This window comes from Hyperolius riggenbachi, chromosome 5, assembly GCF_040937935.1.
Source record: "Hyperolius riggenbachi isolate aHypRig1 chromosome 5, aHypRig1.pri, whole genome shotgun sequence".
NCBI lineage: Eukaryota > Metazoa > Chordata > Amphibia > Anura > Hyperoliidae > Hyperolius > Hyperolius riggenbachi.
The window spans coordinates 343,028,955-343,049,677 of record NC_090650.1 but is presented as its reverse complement, the minus strand read 5'-3'; the positions used below and the strand labels follow the sequence as shown (position 1 = coordinate 343,049,677).

Here is a 20,723-nt window from a genome sequence, read left to right as displayed (position 1 = left end):
CATGCGTATTTGTGTCTGTGTCTGTTCCGTATTTTTATACGCGTACTATGCGTCTGTTTTTCCGCATCGCGGTGGCAATAGGACGCCAGTAGAGGCGTCATTGCGTACGTCCTTCCGCATTGGTTGTCATGTGACGGTGGTTGCCATGGCGACGGCGGGCAGCGCTCGGTGTTCTTTCGTTTACAGTTTTACACTGTATATGACACATCCAAACCCATGCCCTCTGCATCAGGATGCCCTGGATTCCTCCCAGGATCTTTTTAGATGTTCAACAGGTGCTATAGATCAGAGTTAGAAATGTTTCTATTTATATGTTTATGTTCCTGCTGTGACATCCTGCATTTCAAAATGTTTGACCAATGGAGTGGGAGGGCAGCACCCTTTGTGAACAAGCCCTGTAGATCCCCATCAGGTCCAGTCATTTGCATAGGTTCCTCTGATTGGTTGCCCTGTTGGAGCTTTGACTATATAAAGAGCATGTCTGCAGTTGTTCATTTGGCTGTGTGGCGTGAACAAGGACTGTGATGGTCCGAAACCGTGGACCGTATCCACTATGCAGCTTTAATGTTTGTATTTTTATGATCTAATAAAATAATCTTCTGATTAAAAGAGCTGTGCTGGATCGTCTTGGAGAAAGCGTAAGCTTTGGGACCTGGCGGTGGTCCCATGGCGGTGTTTTTGGCACCGCAGGAGGTGTCGCGTAAGCTTTGGGACCTGGCGGTGGTCCCATGGCGGTGTTTTTGGCGCCGCAGGAGGTGTCGCGTAAGCTTTGGGACCTGTTCCCCTAATGTATCAATGTGTATATGTATGTGTATGTGCATTTATACATGACCTGTCCTCCGTTGCATTGCCTGTCCATCTTCTGAACCTGCCGCTCTTCCCTATTCATGCTGGCCGGCATGGTGCACGTGTGACGTCACATATGCGCTGCTGTGCTATGTATGGGAAGTGTAACGCACAAGCGGCGGCATTGAAAGATGGATGGGCACTGCAACAAAGGACAGGTAGTGTATATATCACGTCCCAATATTGCTTGCCGTTACTGCCATGCACCCGACCGACCAGGATGACCTGACATCTTGCATCATGTCTGACCGATTAATATGACCAATTCAGCCCGAATTTCTGTTTGCTGAATTTTACCATGGTAATTGGAATACCACGGAAATTTTTATTCCAGTCACAAGACTTGGGAATGCTTGGTAGTATCTGAGTCTTGTCATTGGTCTAAAATTGCCACGGTAATCCAATTTTTGCAGAAAAAAAAGCTGCATTCTCTGATTGGTCCAATGCTTCCGTGTTCTGTGATTGGGCTCAAATTACCGAGTTGTGGTAATGCAGTATTTCCACAGAAATCATATTTTTGTTTTCCGACCGAAAATGCCAATTTCAAATTACAAATGTGGAAATTTCAATTCCGCAGAATCTGAATGGGCATCCCTAATCCACAAGAGTTAAAGTCATTGATAGCCTGAGAATTGGACGTAAGTGGAGCCCTTTTCCAATGGAAATTCAGACTGCAGTAAAAGTTTAACAAAAACTATAAGAAGGACTATCTCACTTGCACACAAACTGACTCTGATATGTATACAGTGGGTGTGTCTTGTGTCTTGTTTGTGTGTGTGTGTGTGTGGGGGGGGGGGGGCTGGGGGGGGGGGGGGGGAGGGGGGGAGTTGGCCTTTAGGCCTCTTGCACACTGCACGCGATTCAGAATCAGATTCCGCTTTTTAATCCGTTTTTACATCTGATTGAGATTCAGATTTGCAGTGTGCAGGGAGCAAACTGCAAATCAGAATCTGAATCGGATGTAAAAACTGATTAAAAATCTGAATCGGAATCGGAATCGCGTGCAGTGTGCAAGAGGCCTTAAAGAGATTCTGTAACAAAATTTTCAGCCTTAGTTCTTCTATCCTATAAGTTCCTTTGCTTGTTCTAATGTGCTCTGGCTTACTGCAGCCTTTCCTAATTGCACAGTTGCTGTGTTATCTCCGTTATATGATCTAATCTGTTTTCTTCTGTCGACACAGTCGGGCTAAGACTGGAATGTGTGGAATGTGCAGGGCTGCTTGTGATTGGTAGAAGCTATACACACCCCCTCCAGGCCCCCTGCAGGCTCTGTATGACTCACACACTCTGCTTATGTGAGCCTATCACAAGCTGGTTAGTTTGTTTGTAAACACTGCCTAAAACTGGCAATTACAAGCCAGGATTGCAGCAGAGAGTGGCAGAAACAGCACAGAGGGGCCCAGGAGAACATAATGAATAGAATGGTATGCTGTTTGCTGTAAAAATTTTAGAGTACAGCGTCTCTTTAAGACTGAAATCTGAAACATTCACTGACAAGCATGCCACTGAACTGCAGATTCCATACACAACCAGGCTTGGGCTCACGAGTCCGAAAATACTCGAATTTGTGATTTAAATGAGGCTTAATTGCCTTAGGTGTGCGGCTGGGAGAGAGGGCGTTACTTACTCATAAGTCCGCTGCCTTCTATGCTTTTCAGATGTCTTGCACACATCCTATTAGAAGCTTTGCAACACTCACTACCACGCACTTCTTCATTCCGGCTTGAAGGAGGAAGTGCGGTAGTGAGTCTTGCAATAGGACGCGTGCAAAATGTTTGAAACTCATAGAAGACAGCGGACTTATGGTTAAGTAAGACCCTCTCTCCCAGCCGCACACCTGAGGCAAATAAACCTCATTTAAATCACGAATATCCACCACTGTACACAACAATGTGACATCATCATGGCTTCCGCTCCTGATGGACATCTGAAAACACATGTAGTAAGCATCGATATTGGACAGAATTTCACTGATTTAACAAATGATGTTACTTTGAGGTGATGTCACGGATCTGCTCTGACCCAATGTGCTCTGGGCTTCGGCAATGATGACTTCATCTTGTCTGGAGATCTCTTCTTTGCTCTTTTCTGGAGTTGCTGATGTTCCTGTAGGCTTTTCTCTACCATCTGAAAGGTAAAATACAACTCTTACGGCCATGATTAATTCTGGCAAAGTGTTATGATAATACTGCCTGATTCTTGGCTGATTCTTGATTAGTTAATTGTAGACAGTTTTAGTTAAAATATTTCAAATCAATAATTCAAACGTCCTAATATACATACATCATTTACTGATTGAATGATGTTAAAAATTATCTTCCTATCTTAATTTAAATGTTATTAACAAAAAGTTAAAATGTCTCTTCTTTGTAAAGTACAACTTTTATCAATTAACCCCCATAATGCATTACTTCAGGACAGGGATTTAATAGTCAAACCATTCCTTTCTGTACCTGAAATAACTGGCGGACAGCCTCACAGCACACCTATCGCTTATTACATTTGCACAGCCATATAGTTCAACTTGCAGACAGCTGTTCCAGGCTGATTTGGCTTGCACAAGTGCAAGATATGGGGTAAATTCACTATGTGAAATAATACTTACTATTAATCCTTGCAAACATTTTAAACAAAAATGGAATTACCCTTTCAAGTGGACCTGAACTCTTGCAAGGGACAGAAGGAAAACGCTGATGCTCAGCCTACCACCAAGGGCGTAGCAATAGACCCTGCAAGGGATGCAGCTGCAGGGGGGCCCAGAAGCCACAGAGGGCCCTGTGGGGAGAGTCTGACAACTAAGGGCATGGTGAGAAAAAACTTTCTGCTTTCTACACAATTGTTCTAATGACTGCATCTGCTCAGCCACTGATAAGGGAATCATACAAAGTTTTGCAGACAAAGATTTGTAGACAGTCCCTATTCAGTGTTCAGCAGGGTCTTGTGTACAGCGCTATTCTACCCCCAGCCTTTCTACTCCTCCCCAAGTGTTTTGTACTGTAATAATGTTGGAGGAATCTGGGCACAGAGAGAAAAAGCTTTCTATTCTCTGCACAATGTTTAAATGATGGTATCTGCTCAGTCACTGATAAGGAATCATACAAAGTTTTGTAGACACAGTCCCTATTTAGGGGGGAGGGGGCCCCATCCAAAGTTTCGCAGGGGGGCCCCAGTGATTTCTAGATATGCCCTTGCCTAGCACTGAAACAACTGCATATCCATCCACTGCTTTACCACTGTTGATATATAGTCAAAGACCAGCACCTACTGTAAACCAAGGGTGGCAAAATGACCGGCTTTACCAGGAAAGCTGTAAATAGCTGTTTGGCTAAAATAATTCTACTCTTCACCCTAGTGAATTTCCAGTTTAGTGTGTTTTCCAATACAGTATAATAAGCTACCTTGAAAATTGTATATGTAACGATCTGCTCATCTGTCTGCACGGGTAGACAGCTGTTTGTCCATTCTTTAGGTCCGAAGGCTGCAGGTCTCTGGAAAAGAGACCTGTCTTCGCTTTGCAAGTTTCAGAGTTGCTCTGCTGTGGAATTTGCATACACTTGTCATGCAAATTGCCCAGCTGCCTCCTTTGAAGGCTTGCAGTATAAATACCATGTGCTCCTACAATCCTTTGCTGGTCATGAAGGTTTGTTCCTGCTTAACTCTCCTAGAGTGTCAGCCTTGCTGTCGTTTGCTAAGATTATCTTAGAGTAATTCCTAGGGAATGCACTAGGCATCTCTTCTAGTGCAGTCAGGTTGTATTATCTGTATTGCCTAGTTCTGTCTCTCTGTCTCGATTGTCTTGTCGCCAGCGGTGGTCGACAGGAAATCGTTCTGTCTGTCTGGAAGTGTAGGCCAGAGCTGCGGTTGCTACTGGCTGCTCCATCTGTCTGGATCGAATTCGCCCTAGTGGCAGTGGCAGTGCCTCCTTCTGTATTCTGCCTCAGGGGTGCTAACTAGAGCAGCGGTTACTACTGGTAGCCCCATCTGTTTGTCTGTCTGGATCGCATTCGCTCTAGCGATAGCAGCGGTGGTTCCTTCTGAACTCTGTCTGGGAGTGTAGGCCAGAGCTGCGGTTGCTGCTGGCTGCTCCTTTTCTCTGTCTTGTCTTGTACGAACGCTTGCTGTAGGCTCGGTGAGGTAACCGTTTAGCAAGCGTTCGCGTTCTCTATTTTGTGTTTGTGTGTCATTGGTTAGTTAGGGTGGCACGCTTATCACTGGGTGCCTAACGCGCGGTGATCATGCTTAAACGCGTTCGCTGTTGCCAATGAGTGCGGTGTTCGCGTTTAGTTAGCGTTTGTTATTTTCCTTATTGTTCTTGCTTGCTGTGCCTTTTGCTACTCTCGTGCTCTGTCCTGCTCGGTCTTGTGTCACTTCTGGCAATCGCCTCTCTTGCGATTGCGTTCCCACTTTGATTCTGTTGTTGTGTGTTTACCGTCGCTGGGTGGCGACTAGATTGGTGCACACACATTTATTCTGTCTCTGTGCTCTCTCTCTTTTAGGGCTATCCAGCCCTACATTGCTTCAACTCGTGCAATTCCCATCTGGCATCTGTGGCAGTACAGAGGCTGAGTCCATCTGTACTCCACAGCTCCATCTGCCGGTGGGAATCTTCCTCTACAGGTGCATAGCACCATAGCTGGGTTCTATATAATTACACGCTTGTGGAGGATTTCCGCAGTGTCAGCGCGCATCTTGTGCGCTGACCACGGAAATAGTTCTGCAAACATTACAGTATAATGGTGTTTAGTAATGGATGGGAAATCCACCTAACACATAAATCTCCACTGTCTTAGGAAGTGACAGCCACGCTAGCAAATGAAAACCAATAGCTGCTGATCACTTAGCTGGGAGATGATTCATTAAGACGGCTTCTGGCAAAATTATCAGCATCTAGTGGCTTTTATTTGCTAGCATGGCTTACATATCCTGATTTGGTGACTGTATTTTCATGCAATGCCTATTAAATTATCAATTCATTCTTCCCTGACAATGATGATTGGCATAAATCCCAGACCATCATGATCATCAGAAGCACTAGTGTTTTATTTCCTATTCCACACTGTGAAACACATTCCCAAGAAATATAAAAAGATAATAGGTAATCCAACTTACGCACCTATGGATCAGTTATTTATTTGTTGAAATACGTACATTTGATGACATGAGGATAAAATACGACATTCTTTTCTCCGGTGTGAATCACTGGTTTGGCAAGTCCACTAGGCAGAAGTCCAACATATATTCCTTTGCTTCTCACAGATTCCAGTGTCACTGATCCACTCTCGTAGTTTTTTTCAACTTTAAAATGGCAGTATTCATCCCCTGTGCCCTGCAATATAACTACTTGTTATAAAGATCAAAACATGTGAGAAGTACAGTACTTGTTTATTCTAAATTATTTGTGTTTCATATGATCAAAACGCTCAAGAAATAATCTTGTGTCCTTTAATCCAAAAGGTTATGTGGAATAAAAATATCCACCTCGTTAAATCAGTTACTGCAACTCATTTTTAAATAGCTATCTCCCTTGTTTATGTTCTACTTCAATTGTTTACTGTGGATTTTTTTTAGCACTAGTGTATCATGGATTGTGTTTATATTGACTTTAGTAGGGTGTTTTACACCTCATACTGCATTAATAATGATAAGCTATTTCTCTCAGCCATTGTATTGTTTAAAGTACCCCTGGTCTGGTCATATATACTTTTAAAGTTGTTTTATTGGTGGTGCTGTGACTTTGTCACAGCACACAGCACCATCATCCCCCTCCAATGCCCCTCTGTGGCTGCATTCTGGCCATAATTGTGACCGGGGAGGAAGTGACAGTTCTTCCTCCCCGCTGTAGAACCATAACTCCGCCCCCTCCACCTGTACTTTAGTTCTGTATCGAATTCATTGCACACAGCATGCAGGGTAGCTGCACTTTGTGTGGGCTGGTGATAATTGAGGTCGGATATCCTATAGTGGTTATAGTTTTAGGTATTAATGCTGTCTGTGTTCCAATCACTTTCGGTCCTTATGCGCAATTTATAAATGCCTTAATCAGAAAGAGAGACAGCAATAAAAACATATTTGAAAATTGAGAGTTGTATAGTCTTCATAATTTTTATTGCTGTCCCTAATTTTGTGTCCCCAGGAATTATATTATAGTTATGAAGATCCATAGGGGTCTTCAGGACAGGAAATGAGGAATAATATTTCCAGTGGGGGAAAAAAGAACAGTAAAACTTAAAAATGGGTTCGGCTCTCTTTTCATACTACCCAAAGCTAATCTGTTTTTTTTAATGATGTAAATTACTTACCTGTCCATCACATTTGCCATTTTTTATTTGCAGGTACATTCTGGGCTGGGTTACGCTTTCAAACATACACACTGCAGAACCTGTATTGTGCACTCTCCAATAGGACTCTACGTTTTGCTTTCCAGCTCCACTGCAGGATCCATCACGTCTCAAACACAAAGCCTGGCTCCAACTAGTGGTCAGGAGGATAATAGCACCACTATGGAAAATTCCCTAAGAGCAAACAAAAGGCACAGTAATGTGTCTACTGCCTAGATGTGAACTGTATCTTTCCAACTTCTAATTTACACCTCTAAATGGTTTAAAACAACTTCAAGTGAGCTGAACTGCTGGTTTACAAAGCATTACAAATGCTAATTACATTTTGTGCAGACACCATTATCAATACAGTCTTTCTATAGTTCAAGCTATGTATTTGTTGTTTGATGCTAAAACTTCAGAGAGGGCTCTTTGGCTACCATAATGAAACCCCTTTTAAAAATGTGAATTGCCTTTCATGCAGATCTTCTGTCTTGCACATGCAGCAAGGGGAGTCAGAGTGAAGTCAGAAGATCTGTCATGTAGACTTGTATTGGGCCAGGATTCAGGACGCCATCTGCGTCGCAGCACAATGCGCTGCTGATACCATCCATTGACAGTGATGGGTTCAGCTCTGCGTTTGCGGGAAAAATGCAGGCAGCAGTACGCAAGCACTTCATAGCACATTGTACTGATGAACAGCGCTGTATATGTGAACTGTAGAAGGGCGGTCTATGCCCTTCTGCCGTTCCTGCGTATCAGGACATCATACGCGCTTCCAAATGCCAACGGAAGTGCATATGATGTGAACGAGGCAAAGATCGGCAGAAGGCCGTTGACAGACCTTCTGCCATTCGCATCCCATGCACTGCTCGGCTGTCCGATGCACTATTATGCGCTGGCGTACTTTTGTCTTCTATTTGAACGCAAGCGCACAGCTGAACAATCAATGTTATTGCAGGGGAACAGCAGTGCAGCGGATCAGATGGAGTGCGATTGTATGCATTGAATTCTGATCGCATGGACATGTGCACTGAGGAGATGAGAATAAGGCTTAGTGGGCTAAAGTGATTAGCAATGTACAGTATTGAATAATTTAAATAATCAATTCCGCTTTTTGAAATAAAATGTAATATAATTATACAGTTATGCCCTGAAATGACAATATATACAGATAGCAAAAGATAGGACGTAAATACATAGTATGCAAAAACTGATAACAGTAAACAAACCTTCCCTCCACCCATCCCGTTCATATAAATATCTACACAGAATACTTATGTATAAGTAACAATTAGTATGTCAATACCTATATCTACTGTATATGTGTTTGTTGCCACTTTAAAATTAGTCATGCGGTCCTAAACGTCTTGCTCCCTCGTTCTCTCTCTCTGCACTGCGAGAGGGAACGAGCTGGACAGGGAGAAGAGCGTGCATAGAGGGGGAGGGTGGACAGCTGCATTGAGTCCGGCTATAACTCGTTCACTCCCTGCACTGAGAGAGGGAACGAGATGGACAGGGAGAAGAGGAGGAGGGCGCGCATAGGGGGGGGGGGGGGAGGGTGGACAGCTGCTTTGCTTCCAGCTTACTCGCTCTCTCCCTGCACTGAGAGCGGGGACGAGCTTCTGATTTTCCTGGAGTGTGCACGGAGGGACGGGCGGAGGAGCTGGAGGGGGCGTGCCTGTCTTGAGACGCAAGACAGACCAGGAACAGCACTTCTTCTACCTGGGTTGAAATCTCTGCCATTAAAGTCGGAGATTTCACAGCAGCTTACCGAGGCCACCGGGAGTACCATCACATGGACTAACTGGCGAAAAGGTATGTCTCCAGAAAACAAACATACCCCAGTAGTCCAAATAGTTTGAAAAAAGAGGCTTACAGTATCCCTTTAAAGCCTTAGCTCAGACTCCTTTGCTATTATGTATTCAGTGAACAATAAGCTCTATATTCCAATGCACATAATTTGCTCCTATAAAAAATGCAGATGCCAACAGGAGGACAGTCTATTATCTTTTGAAAGAACCACCCCCCCCCCCCCACCCCCACCTCACCACCACCACTTTTTGCCACCACCATCACCTTTTTCCAACAGCATCCATATAAGTTCTAGAGTGACATAGTCACAATGGTACTCTGGTAATCTCAAAGCAGATATAAGGCACTTTGTAGTATTGGTAAGCGTTTATGTGAGCAAAGATGGCGTACTGTATATTCTGGCATATAAGACTACTTTTTAACCCTTGAAAATCATCTGAAAAGTTAGGGGTCATCCTATACGCCGGGTGTCATTGATGCCGGGTGATGCGCCCTATCCTGTTACCGACTCTCAGATCTCGCTGCTGAGGACTGTAGTGAAGTGGCGCAGGCGCACATGTGCGAGATCTGAGAGGCAGAGAAGGAGGTAAATAGGATACAAGGGTGGGTCAGACAGGTGAAAGAGGAGTGCTTTATGGGCACAACACAATCTATTCTTCCATACTGATGTGATAAACAGGTAGACAAGGAGAGCTGACCAATTCACTTAGGGAGAGAGAGAGTTGACCAATCCAGCCAGTCAATCATCTGTATACTGTTATATACTGGGTACCACGTACAGTACAGCACCAGTATCTGTTCATACATAGCACCAGTATATGTTTTTTTTTTATTATTTGGTGTGCATTGGAAGAGGGGTAGTCTTATATGGCGAGTATATCCCAAACTCTATATTTTAACTGGAAAAGTTGGGGGGGGGGGTCGTCTTATACGCCCAGTCGTCTTATACGCCGAAATATACGGTACTACTCCCATTCGATGGCTACCCAATAGAAACTTATACATTTGCCTTGGGGAAGTCCTGTCACCCACCTGGATCCCTGTATTACCAGCGGTTGCTCCCCAAGATGCTGGTTGTGGTGCGGAGAGAGGGGAATGCAAGGGGAGTGAATAACAGTAAGCCAAAATTAGATATAAAGTTATCCAATTTTGGATGCACTCAGTAGATATAATCTCAGTAAAATTGAAAAGAGTGTGAAAAAAGTGGGACACATACCTCATAAATTCATTGAAGTCTAGAAAAATAGGTTTAAAGGGATGGGGGTAATATGTATTGTATGTATTGTTACAAAATGATCTAACGGGTACACTAAAAAAAGAGAACATGAATGTTAAACAATACGCACTTATAAAGTACACCTTCATAAATGGACTCCTCCATTTCCCATTGTAATTCAGTTTTTGTTTAACTGTCTGAGGCTTGCATAAGAAATAATCATGAACTGTAGTCTGACCTAAAATTCATACTGATATTTCTGATTATCCATATGGTAGGATGTCAGTTTTTCTTGATCAAAATAATCATGTTTTCCATTCATTTTGTGAACAAAGGGAGTTTAAAAAGTTATTGTTTGTGAACAAAGGGAGTTTAAAAAGTAATTGAAACATATATTGTATTTTTGTTCCAGCTCAGCACACCATATATATTTTTTTTCAAATTGATCATACAACATTAGTTACAGTTGATCACCAGTTGAATAGAATCGTCATTTATCTCAGTCACATTAACCTCAAGGGAAATAAGCTGAGGTGTGGGGGAGTTCAGTTAGGAGAGTATACTTTATTTGTATTTTTGATGCTAGATAAAAAAGGTTGTAGGGACAATTTTCACCTTCACATGCACAGCAAATTCTCGGGAAACGTCAGCATAACCTCTAGTGTTTTCATCTGCTGGTTCACCATCTCTGTTGAAGCAAATTGTCATTCCGGGCATTCTGGTAGATTCCAAGGTAACACATCTGTTTAACTGAACATGAACCTGCAGCTCACAAGGAACTCCACTGCTGTCCTGTGTAAAAACAAAACAAAAGTACATCATAACAATTATAATGTAATGCATACATTCTAGTGCATGCAAACACAATGTCTTTCCTGTTGAACCTGTAGAATAAGTGGAATTAGCTGTAAATTAACTTAAAGTATCCCTGACCCGGTTCCCCCCTCCCCCAATATACTTTTTACACTGTTTTATATGTCACAGCACCATCCTCCCTCTCCATCTCCCTCTCTGTGGCCCCAACTCTGTTCAGTCATAATCTTCAACTGAGCAGAACGTTGATTATGGGCAGGAGGGAAGTGGCAGTTCTTCCTCCTCTCTGCCGGTCCTTAATCCCGCCTCATCCATTCCCTACTTTAGTTCTGGATATGAGTTAGTTCCCAGTATGATATTGAGGTAATTGAGGTGGGAAACACTAACTTTTTTTATAAGACAGAACTTTCATCCTGTGAATGTTTTTTTTCAGACAAAAAATGATGAGCTGAAGTTAATATTCTTTTTATTTGTAAGAACTGTGAATAGAAAAAAACTTGCTGTTTGAAAAATTATAAGCCTTTGTGAAAAGTGCCTCTGGATTGGATTGGCTGGAAGACCCTTAACATCAAATGTCCAGCCCAACCAAAGTAAATAGGTAAAATGGTAATTTTGCTAGCATAAAAAGTTAAACAGTGGGGGGAAAAAAAAGAGTACATGTACAGAAGATAAAACAATTATGTGATCACATACACTTTCACACACTTCACATTACATCTGATTTCTAGAAATCTTTTTTGTTTTTCTTCTGCAATTCTAGACAAATCAGAATCTTGTTGGATGTTCCGTGCAGCACCCAGGGACACACCAAATATTAGTGCTGCCAGGTGCCAATGTTTTACAAGTGCAAAAAATGCCTACATATACATCAAACTGTTATTTCAATTACACTATTTAAATACATTTGTATGTGCGTTACTTATAAGCATCACGTTCTATAAATCTTAAATATTCTTAAGGTAAACTAACATAAAGTGTCATGGTTGTGAAGCTAAAAAGCGTGCATGAAAAAAGGGCGCAGTGAAAAAATGGCCCGGCTAGATAACGAAATGGCGTCGGTGGATAATGAAATCTGATAATGATAAACATTGTTGTCAAACTTGGTTAACGATAAATACCGTTGTAAAAACAGAAATAATAAGGAAAAAATATTAATGTTAAAAATCGTTACATAGTGCAACAATACAGCTTAACCCAACCCTACTCTCACACAGAACCTTCCCCCCTGGTGGTGCCTAAAACTAACCAATCCCCTGGTGGTGCCTAATCCTAACCCGCCCGGTGGTGCCTAACCCTAACCACACCCCTGGTGGTGCCTAACCCTAACCACCTCCCCTGGTGGTACCTAAAACTGCTGCCCGGGTGGTGCCTAACCCTAACCACTCCCCCTGGTGGTGCCTAACCCTAACCACTCCCTCTGCAGAAACACCCTTTTACACATAGAAACAATAATATCTTTGATAACATAAAATCTGTACATACAAATAAAATAATATGACAAAAACTATAATGTTGCAAGTGTAACGATCTGCTAGTGTGTGAGGGCACTAGCAGACAGACAACTATCAGACATTCCCTGAAAGGGAAATGTCTTATAGACAGTGATAGTAGAAAGCAGTACTAACACTGAATACAGATATAGAGAATGGTCAGACAAATCAGGTCGGCAACAGATCAGATAGGTAAGGTACAAAATCGGCAGGCAAAATCTAAGAGAGTAATCAGGCAGAGGTCGGCAACAGATCAGATTGGCAAAGGTACAGAATCGGTAGGCAAAATCTAAGTGAGTAATCAGGCAGAGGTCAGCAACAGATCAGATTGGCAAAGGTACAAAATCGGCAGGCAAAGAGAAGTCAGAGAAATAGGCAGTAGTCAAACACAAGTAATCAATATATACAGTGGCTTGTAAAAGTATTCGACCCCCTTGAAGTTTTCCACATTTTGTCGCATTACCGCCACAAACATGAATTATTTTTTTGGGAATTCCACGTGAAAGACCAATACAAAGTGGTGTACACGTGAGAAGTGGAACAAAAACCATACAAGATTCCAAACATTTTTTACAAATCAATAACTGCAAAGTGGGGTGTGCGTAATTATTCAGCCCCCTGAGTCAATACTTTGTAGAACCACCTTTTGCTGCAATTACAGCTACCAGTCTTTTAGGGTAGGTCTCTATCACCTTTGCACATCTAGAGAGGTTGTCTAAGAGATTATTGGGAGCAACAACAGCATGAAGTCCAAAGAACACACCAGACAGTTCAGGGACAAAGTTATTGAGGAATTTAAAGCAGGATTAGCCTACAAAAAGATTTCCAAAGCCTTGGACATCCCATGGAGCACTGTTCAAGCGATCCTTCAGAAATGGGAGGAATATGGCACAACTGTAAACCTACCAAGACAAGGCCATCCACCCAAACTCACAGGCCGAACAAGGAGAGCACTGATCAGAAATGCAGTCAAGAGGCCCATGGTGACTCTGGACGAGCTGCAGAGATCTACAGCTCTGGTGGGGGAATCTATCCATAGAGCAACTATTAGTCGTGCACTGCACAAAGTTGGCCTTTATGAAAGAGTGGCAGGAAAAAATTAATTGTTAACAGAAAAACATAAGAAGTCCCATTTGCAGTTTGCCACAAGTCATGTGGGGGACACAGCAAACATGTGGAAGAAGGTGCTCTGGTCAGATGAGACTAAAATAGAACTTTTTGGTCAAAATGCAAAACGCTATGTGTGGCGGAAAGCTAACACTGCACATACCACTGCTATGCAGACGACACCCAACTATATCTTTCCTTCAAGCCTGGTGTGACAGACCCAATTCTAACTATAAACGCCTGCTTACGTGAACTACAGCAATGGATGAATGACAACTGGCTGAAACTAAATGCAGACAAAACTGAAGTCCTTCTGATAGGAGGGCAGAGCATGATAACAAAACAACTTAACTTGCAGTCTTCACCACTGGGAATAGGAGGCACGGATCTGCACAGCTCTGATCATGTGCGTAGCCTGGGAGTTCTAATTGATTGGGATTTAAACTTCAGAACTCAAATCTCTGCTGTGGTGAAATCATCCTATTTTCACCTGAAGAACATTGCAAAAATCAAGCACCTCATACCCCCAGAAGATCTGCCAACCTTAGTCCACGCCTTCATCACATCCCGACTGGACTACTGCAATGCTCTCTACACTGGCCTTCCAAAAAAGGTCTTGTACCGACTACAGCTGATACAGAATACTGCTGCCAGACTGCTAACCAACCAACCCCGTCACTGCCACATAACGCCAGTCCTGCACTCCCTTCACTGGCTACCTATAGAATGGAGGGTCCTATTCAAGATCGGCCTACTGACATTTAAATCCCTGAATAATTTAGGCCCTGGATACATGAAAGATATGTTGCAGCTGCGTCGCAATCCCCGCATTCTCAGATCAACAGGTTCTAATAATCTAGTCATACCCAGAGTCCACTTGGAAACTTTTGGTCCCAGAGCCTTCTGTCATGCTGCCCCTACGTTTTGGAACTCCTTACCTCAACAGATCAGGACAGCTCCATCCCTGGACGTGTTTAAATCCAGACTGAAAACCCACCTGTTCAGTTTGGCATTTGCAGAAATATAACTTTTGTTGTGTGAATACTTCATCCTACTAATTACTGAATCTGAGAGAGCCTAAGCGCTTTGAGTCCTATGGGAGAAAAGCGCTATAGAAATGTTATTGTATTGTATTATTGTAAGTGTGAACACACCATCCCCATTGTCAAATATGGTGGTGGCAGCATCATGCTCTGGGGGTGCTTCTCTTCAACAGGGACAGGGAAGCTGGTCAGAGTTGATGGGAAGATGGAAATACAGGGCAATCTTGGGAGAAAACCTCTAGGAGTCTGCAAAAGACTTGAGACTGGGACAGAGGTTCACCTTCCAACAGGACAACAATCCTTAACATAAAGCCAGGGCAACAATGGAATGGTTTAAAACAAAACATATCCATGTGTTAGAATGGGACAGTCAAAGTCCAGATCTAAATCCAATCGAGAATATGTGGCAAGATCTGAAAACTGCTGTTCACAAACGCTGTCCATCTAATCTGACTGAGCTGGAGCTGGAGCTGTTTTGCAAAGAAGAATGGGCAAGGATTTCAGATCTCTAAATGTGCAAAGCTGATAGAGACCTACCCTAAAAGACTGGTAGCTGTAATTGCAGCAAAAGGTGGTTCTACAAAGTATTGACTCACACCCCACACCAGTAATGTGACAAAATGTGGAAAACTTCAAGGGGGCCGAATACTTTTGCAAGCCACTGTATATATGCTGAGCTAGTATGGAATCCCCGGGGTCCTGTCGGTTCAAGCAACTGACTAGGGTCTGAAGCCTTCACTGCGAAGTGTCAGCTAGAGCAGACAGTGAGCAAGTGTCAGAACAGCGCTTAAGAAGCCCGGGTAAGCAGGAGAACACGCCCCCAAGCCACTCAGCCAATCCAGATCCGGAGGTGGAGCCGCATGCGTCCGCCCTCATTTACAGTCTGAACATCATGCGGCCAGATCCCTGCAGGCCGACCTGGTAAGCACTGGATTACTGACAGCAAGCTTCTAAAACGATAACATACTTCAAAACTTTAATGTTTTAATTTTCTCAACGATCTTTATCATGGCGCCCTTTTCTCGCTGTATTAACGATAATTGCATTAAAGTCTATGGCGGCGCCCTTTTCGTCCACCCTCAGCCGGCGCCCTTTTTTCCTGCTACCATTAAAAAGGTTGCATTTACTAAAGGTTATTTTTTTTTTATTTGCCAGCTGTTGAGAATAGCAGGTGTAATTATTATTGCATTTTTAACTTACCATATGTAAAATGTTATACATCATTGCTTAGTAGAGATCACTAGAAACAAGTTGCTTTCTATCTCACCCTTATAACTTAATGTTGGGTCCAATATTAAAAAAAATAAATAAATTTGTATTTATTTCCATTGAAGCCTACTCTTTACCAGAATATATATTATAAAGCTCCCATTGTGGATATAGAAGTAAACTACAGAAACCCTAGGTATAATCAAAGAAACAGAGTCAAGTCATCAACATTAGATAAAATGCTCTAAAATGATTAAAAGGGAGGTAGTGGTGGACTTACCTCCAGACAGTCAGACTCAACACGTCAAGTTTGCATAAAACCTTTTATTTTCACATTCTAAGATTGACTCCAAAAGCAACATGTTTCGCAGGAGGACCACACTTCCTCGGGCAAAATTATTGGAATATCTGTTTCTGCTCAAATGAAAGGTGTTGTAGAAACTTGACTTATCAAGTATTTTAGTGTATTTTATACTAAGTTGGTGCCTCTGTTGGTGCTCTCTTTGTTTATTATACCTACTGATATTCAAACTCGGTGGAGGGGTGCTTCCCCTCTATTCCATACTACAGAGAGTGACTTCTTAACCTGAGTGGTGTCAAGTCTAATCCCCCCCAACCTGCCTATACAGTGGTTGCCTTTGTGATAAATCATGTCTGTGAGTATTACTCTTCTCAAGCTTTTATTTAACACCACCTATATACAATACACCTATTAACAATACAACAGTACATGCTGCTGACTGAGCCTCCATTACAGAACAGGCTTTTATCTCAAAACAAAGAAAGGAGAGAAATCAGCTATTATTACCGCCTAACTGACCAGAGGAGGACATCACTTTCCACTTACTCGTGCCAGGATCTGTACATGTGCTATAAACCAGTGTTCCCCAACCCTGTCCTCAAGTACCACCAACAGTGCATGTTTTGTGGAAATCCACAGAGGTAGTTAATCATCTCTGCTGAGAGACTAATTACCTCACCTGTGCATTTTTGTGGTTTTCTGCAAAACATGTACAGTTGGTGGGCCTTGAGGACAGGGTTGGGGAACTGTGCTATAAACGATCCTATCCAGCCAACATTTATAAACAGAAACACTGTTTCTGTTACTATTAGAATTATGCTACTAGGGTTATCCCAGTAGCCTAAATTTTGCTGTAGTCCCTATTTTTTAAAACAAACATATTTTTGATGAAATAGACAATTTGGGTATGAGCAGCCCAAGGGAAATTTAAGTGCGACATAGGCACCTATGATAATACTGTCTACAGCTTGAAATTTGGGCATGGGGCACTAACAAAAATAGTGGCGCTAGAGTTTCCCTACAGTGTAGTAGAACTCTGCAGGAGAAAAATAGCGGTGAGCATGGGGTGCTTAGTGTTAGGAGTAGGTGAGAGGGGGTTAGTTTTAGACATAGATGAGGACGGTTCTTTTAGGAATCAATTGGGGAGGGTTCTTGTTAGGCATTGATACAGGAGGGTTATTGATAGGTGTTGATTGGGGAGGATTCATGTTAAGCATAAATAGGGGAGCGTTGGTATGAGAGTTAGGGTACAGAGGGGCTTAGAAGAATATATGTAAAATTACCTTTATTCTACTATAGCAGATACTATTGATAAAATAACTGACATTATGCTATAGCAGATACAAGAATATCAATAAAATGACCTATATTCTATTACCACTATTTTGCGCCCCTTCTTCCTTGCGTCTTTTTTGCAAAGACGCCTATTGTCTCTATCGTCTATAAATATTTTATAAAAGTGTTGATGCAAGATAAAAGTATTTTTATGTTGTATAACACCTAGACTTTTGCAGTGTTTATAGAAAAATATACCTAAAAGCCTTATGTGTAACAGGCACATAATCAGTTCAATCAGAGGGGGTTTGGGGGTATTCTCCACAAATTCATTGTTTATTTATCAATACAGTAATACTAATATATCCCTGCCGCACAAGTTTACATCACATAGTTGATATGCGGCTGGCATGATGTGCCGTCATGTTTATTAGGGTTTTAATGAACAACATTCTGACAAGGATTAGATTCCTTTGCCAACAGAGACTGTGAAGAATATTAACAATACTGCTTATCTAGGAAATGTGTTGTATGGCACAAACAAAATCATTTTATGCTGGATTACAATGAAAGCTCAATCTACATACCATTGTGCTGGCTATTCCCTTGTCAATTGCCAGAGCAAGATTTCTGATATGATGACTCTGGAAAACACGAACTGTTCCTCTTCTTACCAATACATCAAAAAATCCTGCAGAGTTTCAGAAAGATTGTGTTAAGCTGTAAACCGTTGCAAGTCACCTTAAAATAAAGCTAATATACTGTATGAATTCACTGAGCACTTTACTAGGTACATTATACTTTTTACACAATACCTCCTCCAGCTTACTATAATTACGCATGCGAAATTTGCGATTACGATGCGAAATTAGCGTAGCGAAATTGCCATTAAAATCGTAATTGAAAATACCGTAAGCGTAATTTTCAACGCGAAATTTCGCGTTTCGTTCATGCCGTAATTTCGCATTAAACGCTACCGTAATTTCGCGTTAAACCGTAACGCTCCGTATAATATAAAAAAGCCGCCGACTTTAAGGGTTAATAGCAAAGCCCCCTTAAATGCTAAGAGCCTCAAATTTGGAGAATATATTAAGAAGATCAGGAGGAATAAGAGGAAAATTTTTTTTTCAAAAAGACCTTATAGTTTTTGAGAAAATCGATGTTAAAGTTTCAAAGTAAAAATGTATACATTTAAAAACCCGCCGACTTTAACGGTTAATAGCAAAGCCTGCTTAAAGTTTAGGAACACCAAATTCCTAGGGTATATTAAGGGGATCAGTGGGAATAAGAGGAAACATTTTTTTTTCAAAAAGACCTTATAGTTTTTGAGAAAATCGATTTTTAAGTTTCAAGGGCAAAAATGTCTTTTAAATGCGGAAAATGTCAGTTTTTTTTTGCACAGGTAACAATAGTGTATTATTTTCATAGATTCCCCCAAGTGGGAAGAGTTTTACTTACTTCGTTCTGAGTGTGGGAAATATAAAAAAAAACGACGTGGGGTCCCCCCTCCCAGACCTCTTTAACCCCTTGTCCCCCATGCAGGCTGGGATAGCCAGAATGCGGAGCACCGGCCGCGTGGGGCTCCGCACCCTGACTATACCAGCCCGCATGGTCCATGGATTGGGGGGTCTCGGAAGGGGAGGGGCAGCCAAGCTTTCCCCTCCCCCTCCGAGCCCTTGTCCAATCCAAGGACAAGGGGCTCTTCTCCACCTCCGATGGGCGGTGGAGGTGGAGGCCGCGATTTCCTGGGTGGGGGGTTCATGGTGGAATCTGGGAGTCCCCTTTAAAAAGGGGTCCCCCAGATGCCCACCCCCCCTCCCAGGAGAAATGAGTATAGAGGTACTTGTACCTCTTACCCATTTCCTTTAAGAGTTAAAAGTAAATAAACACACAAACACATAGAAAAAGTATTTTAATTGAACAAAAAACATAACCACGAAAAAAGTCCTTTAATATTCTTAATTAACCATTAATACTTACCTGTCCCTTTAAATAAATGATCCCACGCAATATCCTCGGAAATGTTCTATCAGTTACAATGTAACAAAGTTATTACAATGTAACAACTTTGTTACATTGTAACTACGCCGCACCCACGTCACTCGCCGCTCACCCGCCGCACGGACCCGACAGAGCTCTGAGCTATATAGCTCAGAGCTCTCTAAGCATCTTTGTATTTGGGCTCCAAGGAGCCCCATTGGTCCTTAGCAGACCAATGGGGTTCCTTCTGATTTGAAGGAACCCCATTGGTCTGCTAAGGACCAATGGGGCTCCTTGGAGCCCAAATACAAAGATGCTTAGAGAGCTCTGAGCTATATAGCTCAGTGCTCTTTCGGGTCCGTGCAGGACGCTAAGTCCCCGCCGGCTCCGCTGCCCTCCCCGCCTCTCCCACATGTCACCCACATGTCACCCACATGTGGGTGACATGTGGGTGACAGATGTGGGCGGGGTGGACAGCGGGAGCCGGCGGGGACTTAGCGTCCTGCAAGGACGCGTAAGTGTATGCGGCGGCTGAGCGGCGAGTGACGTCGGGTGCGGCGTAGTTACAATGTAACAAAGTTGTTACATTGTAATAACTTTGTTACATTGTAACTGATAGAACATTTCCGAGGATATTGCGTGGGATCATTTATTTAAAGGGACAGGTAAGTATTAATGGTTAATTAAGAATATTAAAGGACTTTTTTCGTGGTTATGTTTTTTGTTCAATTAACCCTCTGGGCGATACAATTATATCGCCCAGGAGGAGGCGCAGCACTATTTTTTAATTTTTTTTATTTTTTAAATCATGTAGCGAGCCCAGGGCTCGCTACATGATAGCCGCAGCGCAGCGGCATCCCCCCACCCACTCCGATCGCCTTCGGCGATCAGAGTAAGCAGGAAATCCCGTTCAGAACGGGATTTCCTGCTGGGCTTCCCTGGTCGCCATGGCGACGGGGCGGGATGACGTCACCGACGTCATAGACGTCGTGACGTCATAGGGAGTTCCGATCCACCCCTCAGCGCTGCCTGGCACTGATTGGCCAGGCTGCGCAAGGGTTTGGGGAGGGGGGGGCTGCGCGGAACGGCGGGTAGCGGCGGATCGGCGGTGAGCGGCGGCGATCGGAAGTTACACGCAGCTAGCAAAGTGCTAGCTGCGTGTAACAAAAAAAAAATTATGCAAATCGGCCCAGCGGGGCCTGAGAAATCCTCCTGCGCGACATACCCCGAGCTCAGCTCGGGATTATCGCTCAGGAGGTTAAAATACTTTTTCTATGTGTTTGTGTGTTTATTTACTTTTAACTTTTAAAG

The 20,723-nt window shown here is 42.8% G+C and overlaps 1 protein-coding gene and 1 long non-coding RNA gene across 6 annotated transcripts in view; one reads left to right on the top strand and one right to left on the bottom strand.

Moving 5' to 3' along the window:
- The window catches only part of LOC137518923 (uncharacterized), a 47,742-nt gene extending 40,287 nt beyond the window's left edge, over nt 1-7,455 (top strand). Inside the window, exons 4-5 of one of the 2 annotated variants that reach the window (XR_011020926.1) lie at nt 2,845-2,980; nt 7,179-7,455. This is a non-coding gene — a long non-coding RNA (uncharacterized lncRNA). The remainder of the gene's footprint in view (nt 1-2,844; nt 2,981-7,178) is intronic. The other variant, XR_011020927.1, reaches the window with a different exon arrangement.
- The window catches only part of RP1 (RP1 axonemal microtubule associated), a 542,476-nt gene that overhangs the window by 331,963 nt on the left and 189,790 nt on the right, over nt 1-20,723 (bottom strand). For all 4 annotated transcript variants that reach the window (XM_068237387.1, XM_068237386.1, XM_068237388.1 and 1 more), the window contains 5 exons: nt 18,020-18,123; nt 10,810-10,986; nt 7,146-7,358; nt 5,995-6,172; nt 2,839-2,973 (listed from right to left, as the gene is read on the bottom strand). In XM_068237387.1, the coding sequence (XP_068093488.1) occupies nt 2,839-2,973; nt 5,995-6,172; nt 7,146-7,358; nt 10,810-10,986; nt 18,020-18,123 (807 nt within the window). The remainder of the gene's footprint in view (nt 1-2,838; nt 2,974-5,994; nt 6,173-7,145; nt 7,359-10,809; nt 10,987-18,019; nt 18,124-20,723) is intronic.